Source organism: Tachyglossus aculeatus, chromosome 10 (assembly GCF_015852505.1).
Source record: "Tachyglossus aculeatus isolate mTacAcu1 chromosome 10, mTacAcu1.pri, whole genome shotgun sequence".
Lineage (NCBI taxonomy): Eukaryota > Metazoa > Chordata > Mammalia > Monotremata > Tachyglossidae > Tachyglossus > Tachyglossus aculeatus.
The window spans coordinates 32,391,497-32,409,003 of record NC_052075.1 but is presented as its reverse complement, the minus strand read 5'-3'; the positions used below and the strand labels follow the sequence as shown (position 1 = coordinate 32,409,003).

The 17,507-nt window shown below is 44.8% G+C and overlaps 1 protein-coding gene and 1 non-coding gene across 3 annotated transcripts in view; both read right to left on the bottom strand.

Annotated features, from left to right (window-relative positions):
• PNPLA8 (patatin like phospholipase domain containing 8) overlaps nt 1–17,507 on the bottom strand; it is a 73,853-nt gene that overhangs the window by 34,121 nt on the left and 22,225 nt on the right. For both annotated transcript variants that reach the window (XM_038752885.1, XM_038752884.1), the window contains exons 4-6: nt 6,853–7,004; nt 4,921–5,015; nt 2,600–2,771 (exon numbers count right to left, since the gene is read on the bottom strand). In XM_038752885.1, coding sequence (XP_038608813.1) covers nt 2,600–2,771; nt 4,921–5,015; nt 6,853–7,004 — 419 coding nt within the window. The remainder of the gene's footprint in view (nt 1–2,599; nt 2,772–4,920; nt 5,016–6,852; nt 7,005–17,507) is intronic.
• LOC119933792 lies at nt 9,288–9,425 on the bottom strand. The gene has a single exon (XR_005452664.1). It is a non-coding gene; the product is annotated as a small nucleolar RNA SNORA7 (small nucleolar RNA).

Sequence of the window (17,507 nt, the reverse complement as noted above, 5' to 3'; positions counted from 1 at the left end):
ATGCCAACCTGGGCACTCTAGCTCAATCTCATCTATTCTGCCAGCAGCCTCTTGTCCATGTCCTCCCACTGGTTTGGAACTTCCTCCCCCTTCATTTATCAAAATCACACCTCCTCCAAGAGGCCTTCCCCAAATAAGCCATCTTTTCTCCTACTCTCCTTTTGTGTCACCTATGCATTTGGTTCTCTACCCCTTAAACACTCTGCCCACCCTCAGCCCTACAGCACTTATGTATATATTTGTGATTTAATTTGTCTGTCTCCCCCTGTAGATTGTAAGCTCCTTGTGGGCAGGGAAACTATCAACTTTGTTCCATCGTACCGTCCCAAGTGCTTAGTCCAGTACTCTGTACAAAATAAGCACTAGTAAATGCCACTGACTGACTTATTGAGGGAATCACTGAAAATAGTGATTGGAAGGCAGAGAAAGAGTGGCCAGAGAGGTAGGAGGAGAATTGAGAAGTGGAGAAGCAGTGTGGCTTTGGAGTCAGAGGTCGTGGGTTCAAATCCCAGCTTGGCCAACTGTCAGCTGTGTGACTTCGGGCAGGTCACTTAACTTCTCTGTGCCTCAGTTACCTCATCTGGAAAATGGGGATTAAAACTGTGAGCCCCCCGTGGGACAACCTGATCACCCTGTGACCTCCCCAGCGCTTAGAACAGTGCTTTGCACATAGTAAGCGCTTAACAAATAGAAAAAAAAATTAGAAGACAGTGTCAGTGAAACCAAAGTTATATAGTATTTAGATAAGAAAAGGGAGGGTCCACAGTATTGAAAGCTGCTGAGAAGTGTAAGAAGTTGAAGATGGAGTACAGTCCATTGTCCTTGGCCAAAGGGAGATCATTAATAATAATAATAATAATAATAATAATAATAATGGTATTTTTTCAGCACTTACTATTTGGAGGCAACTGTTTTAAGCGTTGGGGTAGATACAAGATAATTGGGTCAGATACAGTCCCTGTCCCACATGGGGCTCACAGTCTCAATCCCCGTTTTACAGAGGCGGGAACCGAGGCACAGAGAAGTGAAGTGATTCACCCAAGGCCACACAGCAGACAGGTGGTGGAGCTGGGATTAGAACCCAGGACTTTCTGACTCCAAGGCCCGTGCTCTACCCATTAAGCCACGCTGCTTCTCAAGTGACCTTGAAAGTGACCTTCCAGGTGACCTCGAAGAGAGCAGTTTCATTACAGCGGAGAGGGAGGAAGCCGGGGTGGAGGAGGATAAGGGGAGGGAAGGGAGGCAGGGGATACAAACCTGTCTGAGGAGCTGGGTAAGGAATGGTGGGAGGCAGATGGGACAATAACGTGAGGGCGCAGTGGGAGCAAGGGAGGTTTTCTTACGAGAGGAGATAATAATAATAATAATAATGGCATTTATTAAGCACTTACTATGTGCAAAGCACTGTTCTAAGCGCTGGAGAGGTTACAAGGTGATCAGGTTGTCCCACGGGGGGTTCACGGTCTTAACCCCCATTTTATAGATGAGGTAACTGAGGTCCAGAGAATAATAATAATAATAATAATGGCATTTGTTAAGCGCTTATTATGTGCAAAGCACTGTTCTAAGTGCTGGGGGGGATACAATGTGATCAAGTTGTCCCATGTGGGGCTCACAGTCTTAATCCCCATTTTTACAGATGAGGTAACTGAGGCTCAGAGAAGTGAAGTGACTTGCCCAAGATCACACAGCAGACTTGTGGTGGAGCTAAGCGAAGTGACTTGCCCAAAGACACACAGCTGACAACTGGCGGAGCCGGGATTTGAACCCATGACCTCTGACTCCAAAGCCCGGGCTCCTTTCCAGTGAGCCACGCTGATATGTGGGCAAGTTTGAAAGCAGAGGGTAGGAGCCACTGGTAAGTTGAGGCTGGCAATCAGAGAGCCAGTAAGTGTGTGGGCGGGGGTGCAAAGTGTTTTATTCGTTCATTCATTCAATGGTATTTATTGAGCACCTACTATGTGCAAAGCACTATACTCAACATCGGGGAAGATAATAATGAAGGCTAAATCCCGACTCCGCCACTTGTCTGCTGTGTGACCTTGGGGAAGCCACTTAACTTCTGTGTGCCTCAGTTACCTCACCTGGAAAATGGTCACAGACTGTGTAACATCTGATTAGCTTGTATCTATCTCAGAGTTTAGTATAGTGTCGGACACATGGTAAACACTCAAAAAATGCCGTAAATAAATCCGTAAATAAATGGTATGAGCCTAGGGCCAGACTTAGCAAGCTCAGTTACGACTGAATGACATGTAGTGTTACTTTCCCCTTTAAAATACAAGTTTCTTGTTGGCAGAGACTGTGACTTATGCTGCTGTTGTACTTTCCCAAGAGCTTAGTACAGTGCATCACACCCAGTGGGCATTCAATAAATACTTATGCTACTACCACAACCACCCACCACCCACCACCCCCCACCACTACTGTAGCCAAAATGCCATGCCAAAAAACTGGATACGATTATTCAAAATAGACTTTGGAAAAAACATAGATAGGAAGGGAAATCCAAATTTAAAAGATGAATCCAATTAACTCTCTTCAACTCTTATTTTTCAGTAAGCTTATCAAAACGGCTCGTCCAATAATTGTAACTTACTTGAGTATCTTTTCCCAGATTTGACTGTCATAAAATGCATGGCTCCAACCCATTTTGACTGTTCCAACGATGACATTCTGTGAAAACACATCTGATCCCAATTTACGATAGAGCTCCTCGCATTCATCCAGGGACATGTGAAACAGCCCCAGCATGAAAGCTAATATAGCACCTGTAAAAGACAAAGAAGGTTTTCTTTTAAAACATAACTGTCCAGGTACTTCAGCAGCCTTAAAATGGAAAACATAATGAGGAAGGATGAGATATATTGAAAATCTGGAGATGTCCTGTAAGTAAGAGGACTGTAAACTTATACAGCAGGAGAGAGGTTAGTGTTGGTCGAGTATATTTGCGACACATCTGAACAGAAGTGGTAATAAAAGCCATGCGAGCAGCTGAGCTTCCCAAGAGAAAGACAGAAGAATGAGACTGAGAAAAAATAAGCAGAGAAGTAGAAGCAGCAGATGAGTACCATGTTGCTTAAGTCTAGGTTTGATACTGCTTCAGGTCAGTGGAGTTGAAAGTGGCCAGGAAAGGGAAGGAGGATAAGGACCTGGCTATGAAGTAGTCTTTAAAGATTTTTGGATAGTATGGTCTCAGTGGAGTGGAAAAAATTGAAAACAAATCTGTTTTGTGGGTCAGGAAGAGGGCTGGTGGAGAGGAAGTGGAGGCAACAGATATAAACAACCTGTGGACGGAGTTCAGGTAGAAATGGGAGTGGAGAGAAGAGGAGATAGCTGGAGGATGGAGAAAGTACCTTGTTAGCATGAGGGATACTTGAACTGGAAGGCCAAAAAGCCAATACAACCAGAGGGCGAGAGGCCGAAGATAGTAATAAGGGTGGTGAGATGGTGGAGCGAGAGGTTGTAAGATGTGAAAACAGAGAGGGTCTGAGGCACAGATAATAATAATAATAATAACAATGATGGCATTTGTTAAGCGCTTACTATGTGCAAAGCACTATTCTAAGCGCTGGGGGGATACAAGGTGATCAGGTTGTCCCACGTGGGGCTCACAGTCTTAATCCCCGTTTTACAGATGAGGGAACTGAGGCTCAGAGAAGTTAAGTGACTTGCCCAAGGTCACACAGCAGACATGTGGTGGAGTCGGGATACGAACCCATGACCTCTGGCTCCAAAGCCCGTGCTCTTTCCACCGAGCCACGCTGCTTCTCTACTATCTACAGACAGTAGACAGGCTAGAGCGGAAGGGACACATCAGCGAGTAGACCTCTTTTTTGAGAGACAGCTGAGGTGAGGAAAATGGAGATGGTGAGGAGGTGATGGTGGGACTTCAGAAAGTTCATAATAATCACAATAAAAAACTGTCCATCTTTCACAGGTAACTGAAAAACTGGGTGGGTGACTGATTTCATGTTGATGTCTGCAACATTCCCTGAGCACTAGCAGACCATTGCTGTTTAACTCACCAACAATTTAAATGTATTCAAAAGTGGGAATAATATACATTTAAAAGTGCCCATGCACCACAAGTGCAATCTGTTCTGTTTTTACGCTCATATAAGCACTCATTTTGATCACACCAGCAAAATGGTATCATTTGAAGCCACATTCATAAAAATGATGTAAATATGTGGTAACTAGATATTTAGGGGATTTTACTCCCTTACTTATATACCTTATTCAACAACAAGAACAGGCAGCATCTTAACATTTCATAAAATCCTGTACTCGACAGAAATATAAGATTTGGGGTGAGAGCTGAGGATTAGGGTGATTTTTTTTAACCTGAACCCCTATGTCTTCCAGATTTCCTCCACTCTTTCAAGCAACAAGTAAATCCCATTTTAATAATTAATGGTGTGTCAAAATAAAAATGGATATTTCTCAAAAAAGATTCCCAAAGATACCTAATTAGTTAGATTTTAAATATGCCATAGCCATACAAATATAAAGTCTAAACCAGTGAATATTAAATGTAGTCACAAGCAAAGCACTTGTCCGCTACGTGAATATGGGTAAGTCATTTAACTTCTCTGTGCTCTAGTTACTTCATCTGTAAAATGGGGATTAAAGCCCATGTGGGACATGGACTGTGTCCGACCTGATTAGCTTCTATCTACCCCAGCGTTTATTACAGTGCCTGGCACATAGTAAGCGCTTAACAAATGCCATAAAAAAAAGCATTCTGTATCTGAAAGTAGGTTTCATTTGGCACATTAAGAAGATTCTTCCTAAAATGAAAATACCATTTTCTTTATAACACTTCCAACTACCTTGTCCCCCAATATAAATGCATCTTCCTCGACATTTCCTTTCTCCGAATGACTTAATTTCACGTGTCATTTTCCAAGTCATTACCTGTGCTTACACCACATATGTAATCAAAAAGTTGATGGACTGGCTTCCCGGTAAGTTCTACCAGTTTGCGTAAGGTCTGAAGAGCAACCACACCCCTGTAAAAGAAAATGTAAAGCCAGAATTAAGATTTTTACTCCCTATCAGGGGAACAAAAACACTAGACTATATGCCTGGGTGAGACTTCCATTCTAACTTACCTGTACTAGCTAGATTTCATTTTAAAGTTGCAGTTCATTTAACAACAAAAACTGAAATTGTTGACGGACTGCTTTTCAAATTTTAATAACATGCTATTCCCTTTAGAGTAGCCCCTCAAAATGTTATTAATTAAGAATCTTCCTTGGATATTTTACAGTCTTATTAATAGTGGCATTTGTTAAATCAAGCACTGAACTAAGCGCTGGAGAAGATACGAGATAATCAGGTTGGATATAGTCCTTGTCCCACATGGGGCTCATGATATAAGTCAGACAGGGAACAGGTACTGAATTCCAGTTTTTACAGCTGAGGAAGCTGAGACACAGAGAAGTTAAGTGAGTTACCAAGGGTCACAAAGCAGGCACACGGCAGAACTGAGACCAGAAACCAGGTACCCTTAACTCCAAAGCCTGTGCTCATTCCACTAGGCTACACCTTGCTGTTGCAAAAAATGCAAATTTCCAGCCAGGACTTAATGATCAAATTTGCTAATCATCCGCTCACTAAACCCTACTTTTTCTGTCATTAGTGAGTAGACAAGTGTAGTTGTTGAATCTTATAATTATGGATGTAACTAGGGATCTTGGCTATCAACTCTATTGACTGTACTCTCCCAAGCACTTAGTGCAGTGATCTGCAAACCGTTAAGTTCTCAATACCGTCCCTTGCCTCTCCCCTTTCTCCCTCCGGAAATCACCCCACAGTGTCCTCCCACCCCTTCTGGTCTAAATCTATTTATCAGAACATTTTTCTTTTCCTTACTGCTCCAACCTTGTTACTGTCACTACCAAACCTTGTGATCCCCATCCTCCGGGGCTGCAAAGCCAGGGAAACATGACCAGAGTGGGGTGGGATGGGAGGAAATCAGGCAGCATTAGCCAAGAAAAAGGAGAAAGAAAAGAAGCAGCAGGAAAAGGACAAGCCTTCCCTGACTACTGTACTCATCTCTCCATCCTGTTCTCCATCCCTGCTGCTTCACATAAGCACTTAGGTATTCATGCACAGCACACCTACGTACATATTTCTATACTCGGTTCCCGCCCCTACCTCTAATTTACTTAATGTCCGCCTCCTCCGCTAGATTGTGAACTCTTGAGGGCTTGGGTCATGCCTACTTCCATTACTTGACTCTCCCAAGTGTTTAGTGCACTTCTCTGGTCCCAGGAAGCAGTCAGTACCTATCACTGATTGAATCGTTTGGGAAATAAGGGAAAAGATCCATCCAAAGCTCTCCGTGGCTCCCCATTTCCCCTCCTCTACTGCCCGCTCTCCCCCTGTTCCACCTCGGTCTCGTTCCCTAACTTTGCAGTTCTGGAGGGTGGCACCAGTAGTAGTAGTAGTAGCAGCGGCAGAGTCAATTTTGGGGTGCGGATAAAAATAAAAAATAAAGGTGACAAAAATGGATTTAGAACTAAGAGGGGCAAGGAGGACCACGAAGGTAGGGGACAAGTTCTGAATTTGAGAAAGGCCAGAACAGACTGAAGGCCACAGGAAACCAGGAACAGTTGGCAAAGGGGGCACAAGAGTCGCATACAGGGTTACTGTGGGACTAGCCACAGAAGTGGAGACATCGGGTGTGGACAACTCTCAAGGAGAAGAATAGTAACTTAGAGATGGGATGATAACTGTAGGGAAGCATGGAGTCAAGGGAGAGTTTTGGGTGGGATACGGGAGACATGAGTATGTTCGAAAGCAGTGGGGAAGAAGCCACTGGAAAGCGGCTTCCCATCCTACCTTGTTCCTCCACCATCGATTGTGAGGATTCGAAATCCCCTGCCTTTCACCGGATCCGTGTAGCCAATCAAGGCTAAGGCCTCCCTAACGGCCTCTTGAAGATGTTCGTCCTTAGTTCGTCTCAGTCGTAACAAGTAAGGAATAATTTTTTCCTGTAGAAAGAAGGTTATTTTTTGGTTAAATTTATACTGTATCAGTAAAAATCAATGCTTCATAAAAAAACATTATTTACCACATTCCCCCAAATTCTATCAGAATTAGTTCGTTTGGAGGGCGATCATCAGTGAAGCAATCTAAGGGTTTCAGCAATTACAAAATGACCAGCAGAAATCAATTGGGAATCAGTGGGGGGAGGAAAGGAGGAGAAGGGAAAAAGGAGGAGCGGGGTGTCCCGAATCCCACAGAATCAGCCCAAACTAGGTTTCCAGGATGGCTGCTATCTAAAAAAGGGAGGAAGGAAAAGGGGCATGAAAGGCAGGGGCGATACTCAGTCTTCTATTGAAAGTAGCATCTCTACATTATTTGTCTTAAATGTCCAAGAGGATACACTAATTTCTCTTATATGTGATTACACTGCTAATCAAATCCGCATTAAAGAAAACTCAAGTGCACACCTTGGTACCATGCACTTGAATATATTATTTCTTCTAACGTGTCATTACATCCTATTCAGATAACCAGATGTTCGATCAATCACACAAGCAAGAAATGGTATTTATTGAGTGTTTACTGTACACACAGCCCTGTACTAAAAGCTCGGGAGAATAAAATACAACAGAGTTGGTAGATACGCTCCCCGCCCACCAGAAGCTTACAGTCTAGAAAGGGAGACAGACTTTAAAATAAATTATGGATATGTACTTTTGGAAGAATGTTCTCTAACTCCCTAACAGCAGTTTATCCAAAATGCACAGTAAAAACATGTGATACAGAAATGTATAAACTAAGCAACCAAAATGCAATTAGGGAAACAGGAAGCAAAACTTAGATACAGGATCATTTATCAAGCACTTACACTGGACGGAGCACCACACTAATAATAATAATAATAATGGTATTTGTTAAGCACTTACTATGTGCCAAGCACTGTTCTAAGCACTGGCACAGAAACAAGGTAATCAGGTTGTCCCACCTGGGGCTCACAGTCTTAATCCCCATTTTACAGATGAGGTAACTGAGGCCCACAGAAGTGAAGTGGCTTGCCCAAGGCCACACATCAGGCAGGTGGCGGAGCAGAGATCAGAACCCATGTCCTCTGACTCCCAAGCGCTAAGCACTTGGGGGGAGTGCGAGAGTTAGTAGATACAATCCCTGTCCTGCCCTTTTTGGAGTTTCCAATCCAACAAGCTTAAAGATTTGAGGGATCTAAGGTCCTTCGTCTAAACTGAGACAGCAGAAAGCCTCTGGCTGAAGAGGTTGTGAGGCCTGAAAGTAAAGCATCTAAGACAACAACAGAAAATTATAAAGGCAGAGCAGTGAGTGCCCCCTTCTAGACTGTGAGCCCGTTGTTGGGTAGGGACCGTCTCTATATGTTGCCAACTTGCACTTCCCAAGCGCTTAGTACAGTGCTCTGCACACAGTAAGCGCTCAATAAATACGACTGAATGAACGAATGTCTCGTTTTTCTGTTTATGTGAACTGTGTTACGGGTTAATTTGATGGAGAAGAGTCTAATCAGGTTGGACACAGTCCATGTCCCACGTGGGGCTCACGGTCTTAATCTCGATTTTGTTGTTATTGTTATCTTATGCTGTCGAGTCATGTCCGACCCATAGTGATGCCATAGACACATCTCGGAGAAGCAGCGTGGCTCAGTGGAAAAGAGCCTGGGCTTTGGAGTCAGAGGTCATGGGTTCAAATCCCAGCTCCGCCACTTGTCAGCTGTGTGACTCTGGGCAAGTCACTTCACTTCTCTGGGCTTCAGTTCCCTCATCTGTAAAATGGGGATTTAGACTGAGCCCCCCTTGGGACAACCTGATCACCTTGTAACCTCCCCAGCGCTTAGAACAGTGCTTCGCACATAGTAAGCGCTTAATAAATGCTATCATTATTATTATTATTATTGTTTTCTCTCCCAGGACGCCCCACTTCCATCTGCTTTAATTTTATTTGTTCCAACGATTTTGACACCTGTCTACATGGTGTTGTTTTGTTGTCTGTCTCCCCCTTCTAGGCTTGGAGCCTGTTGTTGGGTAGGGACCGTCTCTATATGCTGCCAACTTGTACTTCCCAAGCGCTTCGTACAGTGCTCTGCACACAGTAAGCGCTCAATAAATATGATTGAATGAATGAATGAATGGTGCTGGTAGCATATCCATAGAGTTTTCTTGGTAAAAATACGGAAGTGATTTACCATTGCCTCCTTCCGCACAGTAAATAAGGCTCTTCCCTCGACTCTCTCCCGTGCCGCTGCTGCCCAGCACAGGTGAGATTTTCCTTGTAGCAGGTTGCCTTCCACTCACTAGCCACTGGCCAAGCTAGGAATGGAATGGGTATGCCTCAGCTCCACTCTCCCTCCTGTAGCTGTGACTGGGAGAGTACTGGAAACTCTCCAGGTACGACCCTGAGAGGGGAATCTCCATTTTATTTGAGCTAACTGAAGCACAGACAAATGACTTGCCCAAGGTACGTTACACAGCAGACATGTGGCGAAGCCCTATGATACCCAGGCTCTGGATCTTTCCACCAAGCTGCTTCAAAGAGATTCCTTTGAACCCTTGCAACCTACTCTCTTAGCTGAAGCAAGGGTTTGGGAGAGGCCGGGAATTCCTAATTTTACGTATCCCCTGTCCAGAAGAGTGGCTGTAAAAGAGGGAATATCGGGATCTGTTTTACCGGCAATTCTCCTGGGCTCTATTCCATGAAAAGAATGGGAGGCCAGCATTCCCTCAAACCCCCCACCAGTCTCGGTCACTAAACTAGAGGAATCTGGAGAGGGAGTTTCGGCATTCCACCTCAGGATGAGCAAAGGGGACCCAGGCATTTCCCTTCTGAAACCACAGACTCTGGACAAGAAGATTAATCAATCAGTGGCACTTGTGGAGGACCTCCTGAGTGCTAGGTACTGAATTAAATATTTGGGAAGAGATAACTGGATATTCCTTACTTTCCTTTGTTGGTAAGGTTCTAGCCACACAACTCCTGGATCGGCGACTAAGAATACCATCAACCCCATGCTCCCGGAACCACAACCTGGCTGCAGAACACAACTTGGTACAGCAGTTCTGATAATAATAATAATTGTAATAATTGTGGTATTTGTTAAGTGCTTACTTTGTGCCAGGCACTGTACTTAGTGCTGGGGTGGATACAAGTAAAGCGGGTTGGACACGGTCCCGGGAAAATTATTTCTTCATCCTTATTGACACCTGTGTCCACTGTCTTCCCCAACTGTTCCACACACTTAACTCCCTCCTCAAATTCCTTGCCCTCCCAGTACCCCCATCTCTTGCCCCTAAATATCTGGTCACCTAGTTTTTTGAGAAAATTGAAACCATCAGGCATGATCTCCCTAAAATCTTCCAGCTCCTGTCTAGTGCCTCCCCCCTCCTGCCCCTTCTTTAACTCTCCCATCTTTCCTAGCATTATCTGAAGAGATCACCTGCCTTCTCTCAAAATCCAACCTCTCCACCTGTGCTTCAGAACCCAACCCTTCGCAGTTGATCAAAGTACTGTCCCATCCTTGACTGCCATCCTCAATTGTTCGCTCTCCAATGGCTCTTTCCCCACATGCTCATGTCTCCCCTATCCTAAACATACCCTCTCTGATCACACGGCTCCTTCCAGTTATCACCCCATCTCCCTCCTACCGCTCCTCTCCAAACTGCTCGAGTGAGTCGTCTACATCGGCTGTCTCAAGTTCCTCTTCTCCAATTCTCTCCTTGACGCTCTTCGATCTGTCTTCTGCCCCCTTCACGCTACAGAAACTGCCGTATCAGAGGTCACCAATGATCTCCTTCTTGTCAAATCCAATGGCCTCTACTCCCTCCTAATCCTCCTCGACCTCTCAGCTGCCTTCCAGACTGTCCACCACCACCCTTCTTTTAGAAACAGTGTCTGACCTTGGTTTCACTGACAATGTCCTCTCCTGGTTCTCTTCCTATCTCTCTGCTCATTCCCAGTCTGTTTCATGGGCTCCTCCTCTGCCTCCCACTCCCCGTGAGAGTTCCTCAAGATTCAGTTCTGGGCCCCCTCTTGTTCCTCATCTACATCCACTCTCTTGGAGAACACTTTCATTGTCATGGCTTCAACTACCACCTCTGTGCAGATGGATTCCCAAATCTCCATCTCCATCCTGATCTCTCTCTCCTCTCTGCAGTCTCACGATTTCCTCCTGCCTTCAAGATACTTCTATTTGGATGTCCTGTCAACACCTCCTATTCAACATATTCCGTTACCAAATCCTGTTGGTCGCACCTTCCCAACATCGCTAAAATGAGCCCTTTCCTCTCCAACCAAGCTGCTACCATGTTAATATAATAACTCAGCCTATCCCGCCTGGATTACTGTACCAGTCTCCTTGCTGACCTCCCAGCCTCCTGTCTCTCCCGACTCCAGTCCATACTTCACTCTGCTGCCCAGATCACTCTTCTACAAAAACGTACAGGACATGTCACCCCCATTCTTCACAAAACTCCAATGGTCACCCATCTATCTCCATATCAAACAAAACCTCCTCACCACTGGCTTTAAAGCACTCCATCACTTTGCCCCCTCCTACCTCACCTAACTTCTCTCCTACAACCCGCACACTTTGCACACTTTGCTCCTCTAGTGCTAACCTCCTCATTGTGTCTCAGTCTCACCTGTCTCACCGCCGACCCCTAGTCCGTGTCCTGCCTCTGGCCTGAACTCCAGTCCATACATCACTCTGCTGCCCAGATCATTTTTCTTCGAAAAGGTCCAGTCCATGTGTCCCCACTCCTCAGGAACCTCCAGTGGTTGCCTTTCTACCTCTGAATCAAACAGAAACTCCTTACCATCAGCTTTAAAGTATTCAATCATCTTGCCCTCTCCTACTACAGCCCAGCCCGCACACTTCGCTCCTCTAAAACCAACCTACTCACTGTACCTCTGTCTCATTTATCTTGCCACTGACCTCCCGCACATTTCCTGCCTCTGCACTGGAATGCCCACCCTCTTCTTATCTGACAATTACTCCCCTGACCTTCAAAGCCTGATTGAGGGCACATCTTCTCCAAGAGGTCTTACCTGCTTAAGCACTCATTTATTCTTCTCCCACTCCCTTCTGCGACACCCTTGCACTTGGATTTGTTCCCTTTATTCACCCTTCCCTCAGCCCCACAGCACGTATGTACATATTCCTAGTTCATTTTTATTTATATTAATATCTGTCTCCCCCTCTAGACTGTAAGCTCACTGTGGGCAGGGAACATGTCTCCAAACTCTGTAATACTGTACTTGCCCAAGCACATAGTACAGTGATCTGCACAATAAATAAATACTATTGATTGATTAGAAAAAAATCACAATAGTAGTAGTAATACTTTTGTTTGAGCTACAGCTTGGTGTCAAGTTGCCATCATATGCTTCATCTGACAGTCTTCCAAAGGATATTGTGTGTTCCATGACTGGACAACGATCGGCCTAGGTAACGGAATTTTGTGCAGTGTTCAGTTCTGGGTTGTCAACACTGCTTTTGGGTTTTGTGTAGGATTCCTATGATGCAAGCAGATATATTATCGCTCTTTCCTTCCTACACACCTTCTGTCAGCCCACAGTGCAGGCTGCCCTTTCCAACTTTGGAAAGCCTTTTTGGAAGCGCGCCTCACGTTCCGTTGCCTGCAGTTAGCAATTACTAAATGTCTTTTGATGGTGATAAAGTCTATTGAGCTGAAAAAATTCCACAGAGGACAGATAAGGATTGTGTGACACCAGCTTCTGACCGCAACATCCAGGTCTCTTAGTACAGATGCCAGAATAAATTAAACAAGACTAGTCCTATTACGCAGCCCTGTTTTGCCCCCTGGCAATGAGCAAAGGTTGCTGTGATGAACAGCTGTGTCATTAAGAAGCAGTTTCTGATTCCTGATGCGCTTCTCGGAGAAGCCAAATATTTACAAATCCCCAGAACCCAGAACAATTACACGTGTCAAAAGCTTTTCTGACATCTTTGGAAACCACAGAATGTGTTTTCGCCTCTCGCATTTTGCTGTTTGGCAGGCTGTGAAGATCACACCTTCTGTGACACAGTGTGGTCTGAAGCCTCATTGTTAAGACCGCACGGGAATCTACCTTCTTCAGTCGATCCAAGAACTCTTGCTACGATCTTATCAACAGCAGACAGTAGTGCAGTGCAAACGTGCAATGGAGAAGCAGCGTGGCCGAGTGGGTACAGAACAGCCCTGGGAATCAAGAGGACCTGGGTTCTAATCCCGGCTCTGCCACTTGTTGACTGTGTGATCCTGGGCAAGTCACATCATTTCTCTATGCCTCAGTTACCTCATCTGCAAAATGGGGATTAAGACTGTGAGCTCCATGAGGGACAGGGACTGTGTCTAACCCAATTAGCTTGTATCCACCCCAGCGCTTAGTAGGCACATGGTAAGCACTTAACAAATACCAATAAAAAATTGCCATAAGAGTTGCAGAATTCTTTTCTTTAATCTTTTCACTTGAAGAGGATAGTGCCAGCGCTGAAGAAAAGCTTGCCAAAATGCTGTCAGCTGCATGGCCTAGTGAAAAAAAGCATCGGCCTGGGAATCAGGAACCTGGGTTCTTAACGCTAGCTCCACTATTTGCCTGCTGTGGGATCTTGGTCAGGGTGACTTGTTCCTCAGTTTTTCCACCTGTGTAATGGGGATTGATATGTTTTCTTCCTCCCCATTACACTGTGAGCCCGATGTGGGACAGAGACTGTGATCTGATATCTTCTATCCACCTCAGTGATAAACGCAGTGCTTGGCGTATAATAAAAACCTAACAAATACCACAATTATAGAGGTAGGAGGTTTCAGTAGTATGCCATCTGGTCCAGGGGTTTTGAGATTTTTCAAGACTATCTGCAGTGATAGACTTCTTAGTAATTGGAACTAGGGCCATTTTTTCACATGTGGGCAAATTTCCCCTGTTCTTTGGTTCCTCATTTTCAAAAGTGTAAAGTAGGAATTTTCCTGCCCTGTGGGCATTGAACAGAACTTGGTAGTTCTGAAGAGGCTAAAAGAGCAAGAATTTCCTAAAGTGATGCATAGAGCCAAAAAACTAAGTCACACTCTTGCAAGCAGAGAATAAATTCAAAGATACCGTCCACAAGCTCAAGGCTTTTGCTGGAGTACCCAGACCACAAATGGCAATCACCTCGAACGTCATATACGTACAGCGGCCAGTACCTCAAGCCATTTACCACCCAGTTACATAAGTCACACAGAGAAGATACTTGTAACTCAAACTCTAACTGCAAAAGCAGTTTTAATTTTCCACAGACTTTAGGCTATTTAAAAGTTTCTTACAGGAAAAGAATGACTCTGAGCTGAATAGTAATCCAAGTTCAGTAGGCGGTCTACAATCCAAGATAGCTCTGCACAGATTTCTATACTTACTGTGGCCAAAAACATAAGAAGTCGTTAAGGCTAGGAAAAGCTTCAAATTTACATTTCCAGATTTCTTCTTGGATTAAGAATTGGAGTGTGATACATAGAGGGGCTTGGTGATTTTAAAAGTTGCTTTCTTGAATATCATACTTTAAAAATGGTGAACTGCAACCCATTAAACCTTTTAGACAGAATAGGTTTGGGTATTTACTTTCCCCCCAGAAGCCCCTCTGCAATTCCAAACAACCAATGAGAGCCGATTTAATTTTAGCGCTGGAGGCTGGGACTGCAGCAGATGAGGGCCTCCTTTGGACACCTGATTTCTAGCATGGGAAATTAATCAAAAAAAAAAACTAAAAAAAACATAACCTTGAAAATTGAATGCAACCAAGATTCAACAAGGATTTATTGGTACCTAAAAATCTTGTAGCGGGTGGTTTCTTCCTAAAAGTCTTAAACCACTTATCTGACTTAATTACTTTACCATATAATGTTAATTCCAAGTCTATAGAGCACATAGAATTTTAATTGATCTAATTATGCCATATCAACCCCAGAGTTTAGTACAGTGCTTTGCACACAGTAAGCGCTTAACAAATTATTATTATTTTTATTTTATGGAAGTCATGAAAAGGCAAGTAAGTGATCCTCATACAGTGTTCTTTCATAAAACAGCACAAATTTCAGGTTAACTGACTACTGACCCAGGAAATAGATATCTGAGGCGAACCACATTGTCTAAGCTTAGCTTTCTCAGGCACAGAGCTGAAAGGACCTAAAAATATTTACCTCTCTCATTTTTCTGCCTTCAACAGAACACATTTCTCCCAGATCGATGATATCAATCCTATTTCTAGAGACTTGCAGAGAAGACTGACATTAAGGCTACAAGCCTCTCCCCACGTGTCCGGTTTCTCCCGCTCCTCGACCGTTTGCACTCTTTGCTCCTTTTACATTAATCTCTTAATGATGCCTCACTCACGTTTCTCCTGCCTCCAACCCATTGTTCAAGGCTTGTGCTCATATACGATTCTCTCTACTCAAATCACGTCTTTCCCCATTTTCCCAGGCCCCCTAACAAGCCATCTCCTTCAAGAGGCACTCCCAGACTAATTCCCCTCATTCCTGCTAAAAGAATAATAATAATAATAACGGTATTTCTTAAGCACTTACTAAGCACTGGGTCAGATACAAAGCAAATCGGGTCGGACGCATCCGTCCCACATGGAGTTCAGAGTCTCAATCCCCATTTTACAGACGAGGTAACTGAGGCCCAGAGAAGTAAAGTGATTTGCCCAAGGTCACACAAAAGGCAAGTGGTAGAGTCAGGATTAGAACCCATGACCTTCTGACTCTCAGGCCTGTGTTCTATCCTTGCTTCCCCATCCCAATAGTCACATTATGATTGAATATGAATATTTACGTTATGAAGATTTGTTCACTTATTTGGTTTTTTTATTCATATCAGTCAATCCTCTTTCTGTTACTTACTGCTGCTATTCCTATCAACTTATCTCCACCATCAGATTGAAAACTTCTCAAGGCAGAGACCATGTCTTTAACTTCTTATGTATTGTCCCATATGCCCAGTATAGTGGTTTGCACCAAATGTTCCCCACAATACAGCAGGCTATGTTCCTCAAAAATAGGCCTGTCCATTGGTGAGGAGTACGTTTGTCCACAGCCTTATACTGGTTAGATACTGCTCTAAAACCAGCCCTGATGTGAAAGTTGAGCCCAAAGGGTATATAAAAATTCCTCTGCAAATCCCTCCGAGGCACCTATCCCCTCATCCCTGGCCCTGCTGAGAGCTCACCTCCTCCAGGAGGCCTTCCCAGACTGAGCCCCTTCCTTCCTCTCCCCCTCGTCCCCCTCTCCATCCCCCCATCATTCCTCCTTCCCTTCCCCACAGCACCTGTATATATGTATATATGGTTGCACATATTTATTACTCTATTTATTTATTTATTTATTTATTTTACTTGTACATTTCTATCCTATTTATTTTATTTTGTTGGTATGTTTGGTTTTGTTCTCTGTCTCCCCCTTTTAGACTGTGAGCCCACTGTTGGGTAGGGGCTGTCTCTATGTGTTGCCAATTTGTACTTCCCAAGCGCTTAGTACAGTGCTCTGCACATAGTAAGCGCTCAATAAATACGATTGATTGATTGATTGATTGATTGATTGATCCCTTCCCTTCCCTGCTCCTAGAGGGTAAGTCCCCCCTCACCCCTGCATCCCTCAGTCCTCTTCCGCCCAGCCTGAACATTTTGAGGCTTGAACTTCAATCACTGCAAGTCCATTTTCTCCCAATCCCCTCTTACCACCGCCCTGCTCCGTTTCCACTGTGGACCGCCTCGATAACCAGAGGCCTAAGTCCTGGCCTGGCCCTGCTCAACTGGTCTTGGGCCCTGCTTTCCTCAGAATCTCCATTTCCTGGGGCAAAAAGCCACAACATTCCCGCACCTCTCTGAGGAGGCTCTCCGCCAGCCGCTGAGAATGATTCTGGGCCTATCTGCCTCCAACTTTCAACACTCCTCCCCTCCCGACTCCAAGCACCCTCCATTCCTACACACCCCTCGCTTCCTTGCTCCCCAGCAACTTCTGGCACATTTATCTCTAGCAGATGGCCCACCCCATCACCACGGAGAGTAACGGCAAGGCCTTGCCCGAGGAGCCGTCGGGACCGAAGCCGGCCGGCTTGGTCGGGAAGAGCAGATAAAGCCAGAGTGGTCCCACGGCGTGGCATGGCGGGTGCAGTGGCCCAAAAGAGGCCCCCATGGGGCATCCAAATGGGAGAAGGCAGTTGTAGACACAGCCCCGGGGAGGTCAGAGCCAGACGGGCAGAGCTGAGGACAGAGCTGGGAAAATCAAGGCAAGCTCCCTGCCCCTTGGGTCTGGAAGTCTGGCCCTGAGTGAGGTTCCAGCCAGAACCCTGGGAATACTTAATTGCTCCCATTCAAATATGGCCCACCTGCAAGCCTGTTTCCTTTACCATTTCTGCTGGCGGTGACTGCACATCCTTGGCTCAGTCACTTGTTTCAAAAAAAGAAAAAATACAGGAGTGTGGGGGAGAGAACCAATGCAGATTTACACATTAGACCC